The sequence below is a fragment of the Alligator sinensis genome, unplaced genomic scaffold (assembly GCF_000455745.1).
Source record: "Alligator sinensis unplaced genomic scaffold, ASM45574v1 scaffold290_1, whole genome shotgun sequence".
Classification (NCBI taxonomy): domain Eukaryota; kingdom Metazoa; phylum Chordata; order Crocodylia; family Alligatoridae; genus Alligator; species Alligator sinensis.
In genome coordinates this window covers 501,654-503,899 of record NW_005842755.1, presented here as the reverse complement: position 1 = coordinate 503,899, position 2,246 = coordinate 501,654, and the positions used below count along the sequence as shown (strand labels likewise).

The 2,246-nt window shown below is 35.0% G+C and overlaps 1 protein-coding gene across 1 annotated transcript in view; it reads left to right on the top strand.

The window, feature by feature from the left end:
- The window catches only part of ANKRD31 (ankyrin repeat domain 31), a 161,125-nt gene that overhangs the window by 107,076 nt on the left and 51,803 nt on the right, over nucleotides 1-2,246 (top strand). Inside the window, 1 exon segment of the mRNA XM_014525152.1 lies at nucleotides 795-937. Within this exon segment, the coding sequence (XP_014380638.1) occupies nucleotides 795-937 (143 nt within the window).

Sequence of the window (2,246 nt, the reverse complement as noted above, 5' to 3'; positions counted from 1 at the left end):
CCTGCCTATGCAGGGGGTCAGACTCGATGATCTATTGAGGTCCCTTCCGACCCTAACATCTATGAATCTATGAATCTATGTACCTATACTCATATCTATTAATGTATATTTGGAGTACACTTGCACACACACTCACACTCCCATCATATGCTGTGGTGAGAATGATATAGTAAATTGCTGAAGTTCATGATAACATGGAGCCAGGCAAGGCATGACATTTATCATATATTTTCGACTGCTTCACCTTCACTTTGCCCACGTGGCTTGTAACTAAAACATTAGTTATCCATGATATGTCTAAATGCAGGGTTAAAGCTTTTGTCACTTCAGACATCCTTCATTTTAGAAAAGTGAAATGACAAAGTAAATATTTCTTTCTTTTCTTCTTGAATACAGAATTTTTTGTTAAATTACAGAGACATGAGCCCTAGGATGGATAGAAATTAATCCTGGACCCATGGCAGGTTTAAAATGGGATATATTACTGGTATTGTTTTCGTTTTCTGATATATTTCTAATCTACTAGTCCTGTGCTATTATAACTTCTGAAAATAAAATAACCCAATAGAACCTTTATTTGGCCCGTATTAGACTATTTTTTCCATAGATAATTTAATGACAACAGGGAAGAATTTGGCTTAGCATTTCAAGGCAGTTCTTTCAGATTTATCAAAAGCAAAGTAGTCTGACAGTTACCAGACTGAACAGGGACAAGTGTATAATTATTATTTAGTGGCCTGTGTTGATATATAGACATCAGAAGCATGATCCTACTCTCACCTTGGCTTTATTAGGTTGGACAGCAATTCATGAAGCTTCCAAGAGAGGATTTACTGAGGTGATTTTAGAGTTACTAAAAGCTGGTGCTGATGTTAATAGCAAAGGCCCAGATGGAATTTTGCCAATACATGATGCTGTTTCTGGCAACTATTACAAGGTACAGTTCCCTTAAGTTAGCTTTTCTGATTCTGGTTTTCGGTTACGAGAATGAAAATACTATGATTGTGAATGCAAACCATAGTAATGGTTTAAGTAATACCATCCAAAATTATTAATAGCGTTTTTAAAGACATACATAGACTTACATTTAAGAAAACAAACTAACCTGTTGGAACTGGAGTTCAGTATTTTTATGCAAAAACACTGAGAATTAAAGGCGTATAAATAATTCATTTTTCAGTTCAGTCTCCCCTCTTCCACTTCCTCAAATTGTTGGGGTTTTCTCGCTGAAACTCCCTGCAATGAGTTTGGGTTGAATGAAACATTTAGTTTCCAGATGTTGTTATTAAAATTAGCTGAGTTCACTGTTAGCTTAATGTCATTTGAAAATGAAAAATCAAAACATTTTGTTTTGAAAATGCTGAAACAAAATGATTTGACATTTCCATTTTTTTTCTTTTCTTTTCCCAGGCAATACTAGTTGCCAAGTTTGACCCCAATTCACAGCTGATTTTTATCACCCCAAAACTGTACAGTATTTCTCAGCAAATATTTATCTGAAAAAGTGTGCCCAACAGTAATGGCAATAATGTCATCTAAATCAGAGCAGAGAGCTGCATTCCTTCTATTGTTTTATGCACTATTGAAAGTAATTTTAAGAATCAAGTTCTTGTCTAGACTTGGCATGCATATGTCCCATTGAAATAAGTGGGAATTGAAAGCATGCATTTGAGAACAAAATTTTGTCCTGAGAAGGCTCAGAACCTTGTAGATCTGAAAGTCGGGTCAATAAATGAAGAAATAATTGGTCTGACTTTTTCCCCCTTACACCAGAGTACATTCCACTGAGGTGAATGGGTTTATACAGGTCTAAAAAAGATGTAAATCAATATAGAATCAGTCCCAATGTTTTTAAAATACTTTTATTTATCATTTTGAAGCTTATTACGTTCCTTCCTCAATGATTATTGATCATAAGGTCAGCTTTATACATTCATGTTAAAAATATGTTAATTCATCCTGAAAGAAATTTTTTAATTAAACTATGTACAAGATTGTGCCATCACCTCAGTAATAAGACAAAGGGAAAGCATTTTAGAAATTCTTAAGTTGGGTAGAATGGAGATGCATCAAGCAGCAGACACCTGGCAGTTGGCTGCCGCTGGTTATTTAAAAAGGCCAGTAATCAGAAAATAATTCTGGGCAAGATTCTTATGAAAAGGTAACACTACAGAGGGATGTTTTACTTGTGGTCAGGTAAGTGTGTCTTACTTCTGCAGTTTGGTGGCTTTTTGGGGGTTTTTTGC